Raw genomic sequence first — 12,867 nt, 5'->3', positions numbered from 1 at the left:
GGGAGTGTAGATAAAGTTGGCCACTGTTCAGATGACTGCATATGCTTCTGAAAAGCTCTTCTTAGCTGCTAGTATATTTTAGGTGAAATCCTTAATTTTTTGAGGTCAGAGGGGAATTATGTCAAAGGCTTTTGGGAGAGTCATGATTCAGAGGGCTGCAAAGAATGGCTTGCCACAGCCGACTTGTAATTCTTGTTAGCATATGAGCAAAAAGGGTCTTGGATCTCATGCCACTGTTTCAGAGATGGAGCTCGTAAGTGTAATGCTATGGAAATCCTTACCCAGAAGCTGAAGGGTGGATTCTCTTTGTAGTTTACTCACAGATCTTGCTGATAAGCACCCACTGGTTTCTAAAAATAAGTGACCTTAAGTTGTGCTGAGTAGGGTCCTGCCTGAGTAGGGGAGCCCAAATTTCATCTTGTCATGTAGAATACTACACTTTCCATTGTGACTGTTTAATATATATCATGCTTTTATAGAAGTATGTATATATATATATAAATAATATATATATATGTATGTGTCATGGGCAGTTGCTGTTTATGGCAGAGACTCAAAGGAGCTGTGATGTCAAAAACACCAAGAAAAATCACAATTATTTATTCAAGGATCTACAGTTTAGCCATACTACTTCCTGGAGATGGCTAGTCTTCAAGGTCGGGGTAATTTCTTGAAAAATTAACTCTAAATTCTTGGCATTTGATGATGTAAAGCAAGTGGTTTAAATAACAAATATGTGACGCCCTAGATTTTTATACAGTTATTTGAATGACAGGCTGTAATACTTAGGGAGAAAGTCTTTTCTTTTGCCTGCCTATCTTTTTTCTCTGGACAGTTCTTCAGATTTCACACACTTCTCCTTTCCAGACAATACAAACTTAAAAATAGATTTACTACTCTGGCAAACAAGTCCATAAACAGCACAAAGTAATCCTCACTCTGCTGTTCATAATTTCTTTAACAATGCAAATACTTCTACAAGAGCTTTCATGTTCTCCTTCATAGGCTCTCCAGGGAACTGAAATTCTAACTCTGAGGAGGGGTTGCTCAGTAGGAATCTATTATTTGTAGTCACTATGCTCCTTAGCAAAACTCCAAATACATCCAACTTGTCCGATTTGGGTCAGCCATAAAATAATTTCTAATTTCTGAACCTGCTAAGTGAACTGTATCTCTTCCTGACTTTGGAGGGGTTTGGGGATATTTTTGTTTTGGTTTTTGTTTTGTTTGTGTCATTGTTTGCTTTTTTGTTTTCCCCATATTTTTTTTTCTCCTGTTGTGAGATAGAAGTCAGTCTGGCCTCTATGGCATTCAGCCATCCTCCATGGCAGACAATCTCTAACTTTTGAGGATGCATTTGGGTTTCAGTCTCCTCCAGCTTATCCTTGTCCCGCTTCCTGTAGCTCACGGTTGATGCTTCCCAGTTCACAGCGATACAAATGATGGAGAGAAGCATGTCCTCAGCGTTTGGGCAGTGTCCATCTGGGGACACCACTAATCCTAATGAAGCCCATTTTGATTAGATACCTAAAAAATCTCTGCTGGTAACAGAAAAGTTATTCCAGATCAGCATTATTTTAGCAAGGCTAAGAATTTAAGTTATTGTTTTAAATGGAAATGATACTAAAGTGCAATATCAAATGAACTTATGATTTAATATGAAATCTGAAAATGGTAAACAGTTTCTTTTTCCTTAATCTTTCCTTTATCTTAGGCTAACCCCTTGATACTTTTTATCTAACTGCCTCTATGATGATACCTACTATGGTGGTTTAAAAAAGTTTTTTTTTACCAGTGATCATAAAATTAATGTTACTAATGGCTAAAATAAAAAGCTACAGTAGAGTAGTTTAAAAATGGGGTGAGTTTTGTTGTTACTCAGATTCTGTTGGCCTCACCACAATTTGTGCTGCATTATATTTGAGATTTCAAGGTTGTTTGTCAGAGTTCACTGTTTTTTTGGGTCTTTTTTTTGGGTTTCAGTTGGTTTTTGTTCTTTTGTTTGGGAAACAGTTAAGTATCTATTGTAACAGCAATAACTTTGAGTGCGGTAGGTAATAAATGGTGTGGTTTTCCATATTGAAGGCCCCAGTCTGATTTGCAGAATTTGTGAAAAGGACTGGTCCACCTGGCACAGCACCTAAAGCTTCCTTTATCAAGAACATGAGCATCTCAGTGTTATGGACCAGTATCTGAAACCCTGATATTTTAAGTAACGTCACTGTTAGGCTGGAGGGCAAGTTTAGCATAACGGTTGGTTATACATCTTATGCACTGCAGTACAGGGCTTTAACCACGGACTCTTTCTGTATCTGTGCACCATTTTTCTACACTGGAAAGTTAATTCACATGAAGGAAGCCTGTGAATTTAAAGAGCAGTCATATCCAAGTATCTTCTTGTGCATGCCTTTCATTAAATGAGGTGATACACTGCAAAGGAAAAGATACTTGGGAATAGCTTTTTCCCATGATGGAGCCTAAATATGAATGTACTTGCATTCAACCTTTCTGTTGGAGACAGCGTTTCATTTGCCTGTTGTTCTCAACTGATTGCTTCTGCTTTAATTAAAATCCTTTAAGTGACATTCAGGTCAGGCTGGGATTGTACTTCTGACCTCTGATTTGAAGGTAGGCTGGCCCTGTGTTTTTGGAAAGCACTTAAATGCAGCTTCCTTTCCTGCCACCTAAAAATCTTTTCCTTCCTTTCTATGACCTTAGCAAAGCTGTTCTGAGCTGATTCAACTCTACCAGTACAGCAGAATCTCTCTTTCTCCTTTCTCTCTCCTCTGCCCCCCCCCCCCCCCCCCCCCCAGTTTAGTTTCTTGGTGGACTGCTAAGTTGACATTCTTCATGAAGGGATGCAGTGAGCATCAGAACTGAGTGCAGGTCCAGCAGCTGAACCATGGCTGGAGATAGGAGGGCTTGGCTGGGTGAGAAGCAGGACCTACTTTCTCTTCAACAACAGTGGACCTGGATGTCAGCTTACCCTGAACCACTGCCTCTTTAGCAGCATGGAGGGTGGCCCTCGGTGATGCCTTGCCTTGCGGTATGTAATGGTGTAAATATTAGTAGCAGAGGCATTTACCGCTGTAAGTGGGATATTTGTGAAGATAAGAGCTGGTCAAAAGAAACATTATTTGCAATTCTCATCACTCGCTGATGAGGCAACGGCCCATGAGTCCCAAAAGTTGGGAGTGGAGAACCAGAAAGAAACTGCAGTACTGCTGTTGCACTGCTTTCTCCTGCAGGTCTGGTTCGGTTCAATGCCACGTCTCCCTGAGGCAGTCTGCCACCTTGCCTCTCTCTCTTTACATGTCCTCAGTCACTTCCTACTGTCAGACTCCTCCATTCATAGTTACCATCTAGTTTCTGTGGTCTTGCTCTTTTATCACTTCATGTCCTTTCCTCATAAGGCCTCACAAAGACCCATTTCCCTTGTGAATGCCCATCCTTAGGTGCAAATGCATCGAATTCACCGTTCTTCCCTCTTTTTGGTGATCTTCCACCAGTCCTCTTTGCCCATTACTTGTGGATTTATTTTCTCTTTCCACCTATAGGAAGAGCTAATGTAATACTTAGAGAGTTTAAGAGAATCTAATATTTTTACTAATGAGAATAGCTTCTCCATACTTTGATCTGGGTTTTGGAAGAGTGAGGGGAGAGAAGAAGGGCATTTACTAGCTGGGCATAGGAAGAAGATGAGGAATATCAGTGGTACAAAGTATGAGCAGCAGAAGTGCCCAAGGATGTAGCTGTCTGGTGCTTAGTTCTCTAGCTGCTGTTCCTGGGCTTCTTGGACATCCAGTGGGTGCTAGAAAGGGAGAGTTGTTTCTGCATCACCCTCTAGGGTGTCTAGAAATGTGGAAGGAAGAGATCTTCCATGGAAATAAAAGGTATTTTCCAGAAGGCTGGTACCTAGGGGCTGAGGCTTGCTTCAAAGACGTGCTGTTTGGGACTTGGCTAGGCTTTTCATTGTGCTCCTGTTTGCACCCTCGGCTGTATTGCCTTGGAAAATGTTTTCTGTGTGTAGGTTTGGCAACCCCTATAGAAAACTCTCTCTGTGTTTACTACACCCTTCTCCTGTGTCTCCTCTTCATTGTGGAGGAGGGTGTCAGATGTAAACATGGTGCCAAACATCTATTGTATTTTCAGTCATGTAACCTGAGAGCAAATCCCTAGCAAGTGTCACTTGAGTGTTATAATGGAGGTATATTGAGCAGTTTATGGAACCATAAGATAGTTGACCTCAGCCTCCACCTAAAATGCACATGGAAGTGTGTGAGAGTGTTTTTAGCTTTTCTTTTGTTGCCATGGCGGGGGTGTTGCACAGCATGTGTTTCTCTTCTGTCTTTTTGGTATACTCCATCCCACCATGTAAAAGGATGCTCTTCAGTTTGTGAAGTCTGTTCACAGGTGGGTGTTTATTGGGTAAGGGGAATCACTGCTGGTGGAGGTCCCTGAAGGAAAGTCACAGGGTTGGGGTTTTTTTAATATCTTCTATAAAATAGGAATCCAAGATAGCCTGGGGGGATGTGGGTACTTGATTCTCATGGGGAAACCCAGGCTGAGGCCACACTCCTCTCTCGGAGGATTATATCTAGTTCTCTTTTTCCTTTCTCTAGCAGATTTTGGAGTCCCTAATGGAGGAGATCAGATAATATCCCCATTTTTATCACTGAGAAAGCAATCATCTGAGTCACAGAGGGAGAGGCAGGAGTGGAAAGTAGCACTGTCGAGCTCCACCTTTGCATTGCTGATGGCTCCAGCTGTTTGGCCACGCTGGCTGCCTTCAGTCTTCATTTCTTCCCCAGGGGAGCTGGATGTGACTGTTCCAAATATTTGCTGCAGTGTCTTGGCACTAGCCACTGTCTGTAGGATGCACCTTTAACCCTTCTGCAGGCTGAGAGTAGAAGAAAGCTGTTCCCTAGAAAAGACACAGTGTTGTATCCTGTTTAATTTGTTGTCAGCGTATGTAGAGAAAATTGGGTGGGAGAGAATAGTATTTCCATACTCGTATACCAATCCCAAGTTTGCAGAGAACTTTGGACCAATGAGGATTTTAAGCTGTTTGGTACTGGATTGATATTTGTGAGCAGTGACAATACTGGGGAGTGGGAGTATTGTGCATTGGACAAATGTCTGTTCTCACGATCTTTAACCTGAGTTTTTGTTTGCTACTAATAATGATGAGATCAGAGGCCAGGTATAATATGATTAAGGAAAAGGGAGACAGAGAAGAAGCACTGAGCTGTGCTTGGACGTGTGGTGGGCTGACCTTGGCTGGATGCCAGGTGCCCACCAAGCTGCTCTATCACCCCTCAGCAGAATAGGGGGGAGAAAATAAGATGAAAAAAATTGTGGGTCAAGATAACTGCAGTTCAGTGGAAGCAACAGCAAAAGTTATGTGTATGGAAGGTAAGGAAACCAAAAGATGATATTCTCTACTTCCCATCAGCAGGCGATGTTCAGCCACCTCCCGGGAAGCAGGGCTTCGGTACATGTAGCGGTTGCTCGGGAAGGCAAACACTGTAAATAACAAATGCCGCCCCTTCCTCCTCCTTTCTCTTAGCTTTTATATCTGAGCAGACATCATATGGTGTAGGATATCCCTTTGGCCACTTTGGGTCAGCTGTCCTGGCTGTGTCCCCTCCCAAGATCTTGCCTACCCCCAGCCTACTGGTGGTGGGGAGGTTGGAGAGCCAGCCCTGATGCTGTGTGAGTGCTGCTCAGCAGCAGCCGAAACACCGGTGTGTTATCACCACCTTTCCAGCTACCAACACCAGCGCAGCACTGGGAGGGCTGCTGTGGGGCTCAGCCAGGCCCAATACAGCATGCTGCAAATGAATGCATTAATGAGACTTTATATCTTAATAGCAAAAAGCAGGGCCCTGATTTAGAAAATCACTTAAACGTGTTGCTTCTCTTTAGGCAGTGACGGTCACGTAAGGCCTGTTGACTCAAGAACTGTAAGGGATTTCAGCTCATACCCATACCTGAGTAGGCTTCAGAATAAGAGGGGGTAAAGGATTTTTTCATTATTGCTTTCTGCTATTTTCCGCCACCCCCCACCCCCGACTGAAGGTGAACTGTGTGAATATTATGTACTGGGGAATTACAAACACACAAGCATTCCTCCAAATTAGTGGGAAACCTTTTCTGCCAGCATGCTGTATTTGCCTTTGGGAACAGTAAGTCCGATTTTTACCTGGGCAGACAAAATCATTTGCAGAGCTTGTGAAAATAATTATCTCTTCATTTCCAGCTTTTGTTTCACTGCCCTTAAATATGCACAGAAATTTCACTCTCAAAATTCTGAGCCAGAACATGATGTTGCTGGGAAAATTGCATATAAAACCTATTTAATACCATCATCCCACACTTTTCTTTTAAAAGTACATCTACTACCATCATGGCTCTAAATGTAACAGAGCTCAACAAGTCTCTAGCAGCCAAGAAGACATGTAATTTAAAGGCTATTTCAGCATTTGATTAAGCACACAGTGATAACTACAAGCCCATGCCCTGCAGGCATGACAAGAGGCAATTATGTTCTGAGGTCAAAAGCAAGGGGGAGAAAAAGCACAAGATTTTGATGACTTACTTAATTTTCCAGCTCCTGAAATTAGCAGAGACAAAGAAGTTCTAAATCGCTCAGATAAAATCCTGTCATTATCTGTTGCCTTTTTACCCTCTGCTCTTGCTTTGCCCTGCAGAGGCTCAGGAGGACGATTTTCAACCAAATGGCTGCACTTAGAACACTCAAGTTGGCACACGTTTAAATGTTAAAAAGAGCGTTTTTCAAAATCTTTAAGTTCTGTCATCTGTATTTAGATGGCTGTCTGCACATAGGATTGTGGAAAAAGACACCTGTTTTCCAAAGTAGTGAGCAGCCATCAGCTCCTCTTGACTTCAAGCCAACAATTAGGTCACTTATTTAGGAGATTAAATAAGGAGCTCAGTGAGAGACTGCAAAGATAGAGAGCTACTCAAAGGAGTGAGAAGTGTATTAATGAATTAATACAATTGTGCTGTGTATTTCACAGATGGCCTTTGATGTATCTTATTTCATAGCAAAACCAACAAAAAATCTTTGCTTCTCACAGAAGAACTAGTAGAAATGTTTAAGATTATCATATAGGGACACAGCATCAAGAAATGTGCTTACAAGGAGATAAACAGCCAACCTCTAATCTCCCTTTGGAGTATTTATTGCAGATTATCAGGGTAGAAAAAAAGCCATGCAGAGCAACTGATTTGTTGGAGGATGGCAGGATGTAAAGCACGCACCATTGCTTTCTCCTATTATATTCTATTATAGTGTTCGGCTATTCCTACGGTTTCTCCAGAGTGTCCCATTTCCTTTATGTCATATATCCAGGAAATAAATGTTAACTCCGTGATTCCACAGTGGGGTGCCTGTAAGTAAAAGCTGCCCTTCTAGTGGCAAGCGGTCAAGTGATTATGTGAGAAACAAAAAGGTGAATACCAGTAAACAGAAAGCCACATCTAGAAATGTTTGCATCTTTCCAGATGTTCTTCAATGTGAAGTAGAATGTGAGCTGTTACTTTGGGGGCAAGAGGTGGGTGGGTTGGTTTTGGTTTTTAGGGGGACACTAGGCACTGTCATTCATGCAATTTTAGTAGATCAATGCCATAAAGTCTCATGTACAGGGAAGTTACCCAAGGTACAATAAATGTGCTTTCTAATCTGGTAAAGAAATTTGTTTAAAAGCTTTTACTAAACTTCTGTATTTTCGTATTAACTGTGATATCCTCCACCAGAAGCCTGAAGTACTGCATCATCATGGTTGATAGAGTTGCTGTGAGATTAAAAATGCTACCTTTGCCCCCAGATAAGGTTCTATTTTAATAGAACCATATTGCTCTTAGCAGATCCTAATGTCTTATTTCCAACAAAACACGAGAGTTAAGATTAGCTGCATATGTACAGGATTGCTGTTTGAGAAACACACCAGGTCTGTATGAGTGAATTCCCAGACAGTTAATTTCTGTGATTTTAAGCGTGATATTCCTCAACTATCATATGTTGAATGTTTGCTTTCTTTGACAATACAGAATGGTTACTGCAAAAAAATGTATAGGAATTAACAGCAAAAATACACTTTCTGAAGCAATTGGGTTGGAGGTTTGAGTTTTGTGTTCTCTAATGGGAACTGTGAAGTAGTATTAGCAACTGTCTTTGCTGTTTCTGTAGTCTACAGTAGCCTCCCAGAGAAAAGGATCCCATTTGCCCAAGAACCGGACTGAACCCTAGCCCCAAACAGCTAATGTTTACTGTAAACCTGATTTTTCTGCTTTCTTGGCAGTTAAAGGAGTCATCTAAGCACATGGCAGGAGGAGGGAGGGCACTTGGCCTCAGCATTCTGCCAAATGCTGCTAGAAACCTTCTGCCTCCCATGTCGCTAATCTGCTCAGGTTTAGTATAGAAGAGGCTTGAAAAGAAAGCTCACCACAGCTCTTGTGAAAAATCAGCAGCCTGGCATCAAAAGTTTTCTAGTCAGCACTGGGCCTGTGAATGCTAAAGGTAATGCAGGCAAATATAAACTCTCCCTCTGTTGCCACAGAGCCTGGCGTTTCACGGAGCAGGGGCTGCTGTAAGCTTCTGCAGACAGATCCTTTTAAGCAGAGTTAATAGCTCTTGATGTCGTGTGTAGGACAGGCTAAAATTGCTGGGCTTTGCTGACTCTACCTTTCTGACAGGCTTACCTCTTTGGTCACATGTTGTCTCTAACTTTATGTCCCGTTCTTCCTCCGCTCACCTTGTTGTTTAGTGATGTAAAGCCACAGGTAAGAATAAGGTTTTGTGTCTCAGAGGTTCACCATTGTCCTGGCTTCCTTCCTTCTGTAATAGGAAAACTTGTTTGTAGTAAGAATTTACTGCATTACACAAACATATGGTGTGATACAAGCTCAGGCCAAAACTGTTTCTCCGATATCAGGGAAGGACATCGTACATGATCCAAGCTCTAAAGCTATCTATGCTAATTGTAGAAGCTATTCAAGAATAAACGCGTGTCTGTCTTGGGAGTTTGGCAATTAGTCCACAACTCTGGCACATCAGTAAGAATCTGATATTAGAGTAATCCCTGCAAATTTACAGAAATGGGAATTCTTATATGTCCAATAATACAAATCTAAATGAGACAACAATAATAAAAGGCTTAACAGAAGTCAGAGTATTGTATTGGATTCCTGCTTGCTAGAAAAACACAACAGCCTTGATGGAGTTAAGGGGTATACTGAGAATTATCAGTACACTTTCATTTCCATAAGCGAAGTTGGTGTGCATGTACCGTGCACAGAGTTTTGGAAGGGATTTTTTGATTTTGAGAGGGTATAACGGCTTTTAAAATGGTGCTTGAGGGTGAGTGAGTTGTTGAAAGATGATTGGTGTCAGATGGGCCCTGAATCTGTTAGAGGGTTAAAACTTCCCTGACTGCTCTGTGACCATCGCACAGATACAGACTTAGTTTATATCTTTTGTTTTGTGGTTGGAAGTAGTACAACATGGAGCCAGAAGGGCATGTCATCCCTGCAGCTGCAAACCTTTTGGTGTGGGTGAGTTTTCATTCTTGTGTAATAAGGAAGGGAAGGGGCTAGCTTTAGTTTTAGCTTGCAGCTGGTGTGTTCGGCTGGAAAATAAGTATTTTATTCCCAGTTTCACCATGGATTTCCTTTGAGATCTTCTGGAAGCCACATAACCCTTCTGCAGCTGAGACGAGAAAGGCAATGTATAGCTACTTCGTATGGATATTTGGGGGATTAATGCATTAATGTTTGCCAAGCTGTTGAAGATCTTTAAATCAAAGACTCTGTAAAAATGGGAAATATTATTGCTTGTTGTCATGTGAGTTTATGTATAATAATTCAGTGCTTTGTTTTCAAAGCATCTCAAAGCGTGTTTCTTTTTTCTTTTGCAAACTGTAGCCTGGATTTCTTTTAAAACAGGTAAGATTTCTGAGAGATCTTTAACTTTGCAAGTACGTGCCAGTATTGAACATTCAGGCAGATCTGATGCAAAGCTAGGACTAAACTTTAATCACCTAGTGTCCAATATATTGGCCTTTCCATGGAAAATATCACTGCAGGGCCCAAACTTTGGGATGGTTGCCAGAACCTGCAGACCATCCCCCGACACACTGCAGGCAACAGCAAAAGCCATTAGGCTCGTTTTGTAAGGACCAAGAGAAGTACCAGGAGCAATGCAGATGCTGTTGCATCTGCAGGAGGACCGAAGCAATCTCACTGAGCAGGTGGGATCCTGGTGCTTGGATTGCTCATGGTCAGAAAATTTTCCCTGGTTGATCAGGTACGACAAAGGTCTGTAATTTTATATATCAAAGCCAACTAGCTTTTCACCTGGTAAGTAGAAGTAATAACAATGCCATAGTTGCTATTTACCTCTTTCAATAGGGTATTTCTAAAGCCTTGTATAAAGGAGATCACTAGCTTATTTTTGAGATGAGAAAATCAAGCCACTGAGTGGAGAAGTCATTTCTCTGGGCAGCCAGCAAACTGGGGATCAGACCTCATTTCTGCAGATCATATCTCAATGGTACTGAAACTATCTCAGTACAGCATATGGATAAAATCTGCTGCTAAAAGTCGTTCCGCTTTTAATCCTAGCCTCGGTATGGAAAGTAAATGTTTGCTGTGTTTCTGTGTTAATCCTTGCAGCTTTCAGCCGTGCCCCAGTCCCCATGGCTGTGGTCCGAAGGGAACTGTCCTGTGAGAGTTACCCCATAGAGCTTCGCTGCCCGGGAACAGATGTCATCATGATTGAAAGTGCCAACTATGGGAGGACTGATGATAAAATCTGTGACTCTGATCCTGCTCAGATGGAGAATATCCGCTGTTATCTGCCAGATGCATATAAGATTATGACTCAAAGGTATAGTATTTAATAATCTTTGTTTGCTGACTGTCATTTTTTTAATCCAGTATGTACACACCAATTTGTGCTTGTGTTTGCATGAGAAAATGCAGGTACTTTATGTATGTATGTATGTGCATAAAATTACAGCTATCACTGCTAAACTGTGGGTTTAGCAGAGCTGGGTTAGCATCACACAATATAAATAACATTTGCTGTAAGTGCTACTAATCAGTTATCTTGATACTCACTGTGTCCCAGTTTTACCTCTGAAATACCTAAATGTCATTGCTTTTAATGACCATGGAAGCGAAGTCTTTCTTAAATGCACATTCATTGTTTTTTGTGCTGTGTTCAAAGAGATGGCCAATAAACCATTAATATTTTGTGTTCAGAATAACATTTTTCACAATACAATGAAAACTCTCCATTTTTCATTGTGTTGCCATGTTTAGTTTTAGGAAAGGTCTGAATTCCCGGTCAAGGACTCGTATTCACACTGGTTTTGCAGAAGACGTGCTAAATTTCTGTACAGTAACTATTGTTGTTAAGTGTGGCTACTGCATCTGGAAATGGCACTGAGATACACACTATTTCGACAGACTCCTATATTTCAGAACCAGGCTACTGCATCTGGAAATGGTAACTGAGATACATGCTACTTAGACTCCTGTATGGCAGAACCAGGGCCTAACAGCTTATTCCAACCTAGAGGTATCCTGATTGTGGAAGGTTTAACTAGTGCTGAATTGTTCAGGGTATTTTCTGGCACCAGAGGTGCTGTGGGAAAGAGTTGCAAGTCACAGCTCTTGACATGTAGTTGCGTGCAGTATTTCTCATAATAACTGCATGTGAATATTTATTCATTACTTTTGACTGTGAATTAAATATAATAGACATTAATATTTCAGTGTATTAATAATGGTATTGATATAGGCAAAGTGTTGCTAACTGAAGTCATGACAACAGTGTTTGCGTGGTGATGTAATGGATAAAGCACTGCAAGGTTTTAACGGAGTATCTTGCTGTTGTTTGCTGCGAGACACTTTGCACTAAAAATGGAGCTGTGTGAGCAACAGAAAGCATGTGTTTCACTTTTGTTTGACCTCTCAACGGCTATTTTTGAGCTCCCTTTAGAATTGCTCTGGGTCAACGATTTAGATCTCAAAACGTTGAGAGGTCTTGTGAAAAAAAGTCCTCATCACTGCATATGCCTCCTGTAAGTCCATTCTTAAAGTTAAACCTCCTTGCATAGCTAGTTGAAGTTCTGTTTGTAGGATAGTGCCAGTTACGTTTTCAGGACAAGCGGAAACGCTAACAATGTGCATCAGCTTGTCCCTTGGATTCAGTGGTTTTAGTGGAATTACTGTAATTCTCCTGTTCAGGTTGTTAGTGGCTTCAAGCAGAAACCCCTAATCCTCTGCATATTGGCAGAATAAAATGGTGTCATCCCCTTTGTGGACTATCACAGTATAAAAAGTATTGCTATTTTTATATATATATATATGTAGCAGCATCCTCCAAGTGCCAGCCTTTAAGCCAAGTGCAGAGCTCTGCAGTCTTCTGGTCAGTCCCCGTGTGTCGCAGGTTTACAATAAATATTAGCTGTTTGGTGAGGGAGGGCACATAATCATGTTGTGCGCCCACTGTACTGGGATGAAAACTCGCATTGGTAACTCGGCTGCAGATGTCATCACTGTGGACTCGAACAGCTGGGCTTAGCAGAGAGTTATCAGGGAAGGATATCTCTGTGGCAAAGCATCTCTGTTTTCCCATTTGGGCAGAAAGTGGTGCTGTAGAGAACGGTCACCGAGGAAAAATTGTTTGTAAGGGAAAAGCAACTCCCTACTGACTGAATATTAGTATCTGTGGGGCCTTGTTTGATGCTGTTTATCAGTGGGGAGGCTCAGGAAAGGGTGGTGGTGGCTCTTTCCGTTTAAGTCATTTGGGGATCAATTTCCATGAAAAAGTGT

General features: G+C 41.6%; 1 protein-coding gene across 8 annotated transcripts in view; it reads left to right on the top strand.

Annotated features, from left to right (window-relative positions):
* The window catches only part of ADGRL3 (adhesion G protein-coupled receptor L3), a 342,564-nt gene that overhangs the window by 48,590 nt on the left and 281,107 nt on the right, over positions 1–12,867 (top strand). For 7 of the 8 annotated variants that reach the window (XM_056347177.1, XM_056347131.1, XM_056347148.1 and 4 more), the window contains exon 2: positions 10,699–10,912. In XM_056347177.1, the coding sequence (XP_056203152.1) occupies positions 10,699–10,912 (214 nt within the window). Of the gene's footprint in view, positions 1–9,956; positions 9,970–10,698; positions 10,913–12,867 lie in introns of those variants that run through there. The other variant, XM_056347160.1, reaches the window with a different exon arrangement.

This window comes from Falco biarmicus, chromosome 1 (assembly GCF_023638135.1).
Source record: "Falco biarmicus isolate bFalBia1 chromosome 1, bFalBia1.pri, whole genome shotgun sequence".
In the NCBI taxonomy this organism is placed as follows: domain Eukaryota; kingdom Metazoa; phylum Chordata; class Aves; order Falconiformes; family Falconidae; genus Falco; species Falco biarmicus.
The sequence above is the reverse complement of the archived record's forward strand: the minus strand, read 5'-3'. Positions and strand labels throughout refer to the sequence as shown.